We start from the raw sequence: 541 nt of genomic DNA, 5'->3' as shown, positions 1-541 counted from the left end.
CCTTCCCCAAAAGCCCAAATTGCCCCTCCCCACCCCATGGATCCCCTCCCAGCCCCACAGGCCCCCTCCCTGCCCCACCGGGGCCGTTCCTACTTCATTGAGGGATGTTCCTGCTCCATGGAAGGACACTCCTGCCCCACTGGGTGGTTCTGACTTCACTGGGGGATGTTCCTGCTCACTGGGGGGGACATTCCTGCCCCATCAGAGTCATTCCTACCTCACTGTGGGATGTTCCTCAACCCCTCGTGCACACCCACCTGTCTGTACTTGTGCTTCCCGGACTCGAAGTTGGCCAACATCTTCTCGGGGTCCTCGGCCTCGTCGGTGTCGGGTTTCTGGTTGGTGACGGGCATGTGCTCCAGGATCTTCTGCACGTCGGGCTCGAAGCCCATGTCGATCATGCGGTCGGCCTCGTCCAGCACCACGTAGGTGCAGCGGCTCAGCACCAGGTACCGGTTCTCCAGCACGTCGATGAGCCGGCCTGGCGTGGCGATGACGATCTGGGGGGGGACAGGGGGGGGTGGGGGGGGGCGCCCCGGGG

General features: G+C 64.3%; 1 protein-coding gene across 1 annotated transcript in view; it reads right to left on the bottom strand.

The window, feature by feature from the left end:
- Positions 1-541, bottom strand: part of DDX23 (DEAD-box helicase 23) — a 6,847-nt gene that overhangs the window by 2,107 nt on the left and 4,199 nt on the right. Inside the window, exon 12 of the mRNA XM_017728678.1 lies at positions 223-529. Within this exon, the coding sequence (XP_017584167.1) occupies positions 223-529 (307 nt within the window). The remainder of the gene's footprint in view (positions 1-222; positions 530-541) is intronic.

The sequence above is a fragment of the Corvus brachyrhynchos genome, unplaced genomic scaffold, assembly GCF_000691975.1.
Source record: "Corvus brachyrhynchos isolate BGI_N302 unplaced genomic scaffold, ASM69197v1 scaffold193, whole genome shotgun sequence".
NCBI classification, from domain to species: domain Eukaryota; kingdom Metazoa; phylum Chordata; class Aves; order Passeriformes; family Corvidae; genus Corvus; species Corvus brachyrhynchos.
The sequence above is the reverse complement of the archived record's forward strand: the minus strand, read 5'-3'. Positions and strand labels throughout refer to the sequence as shown.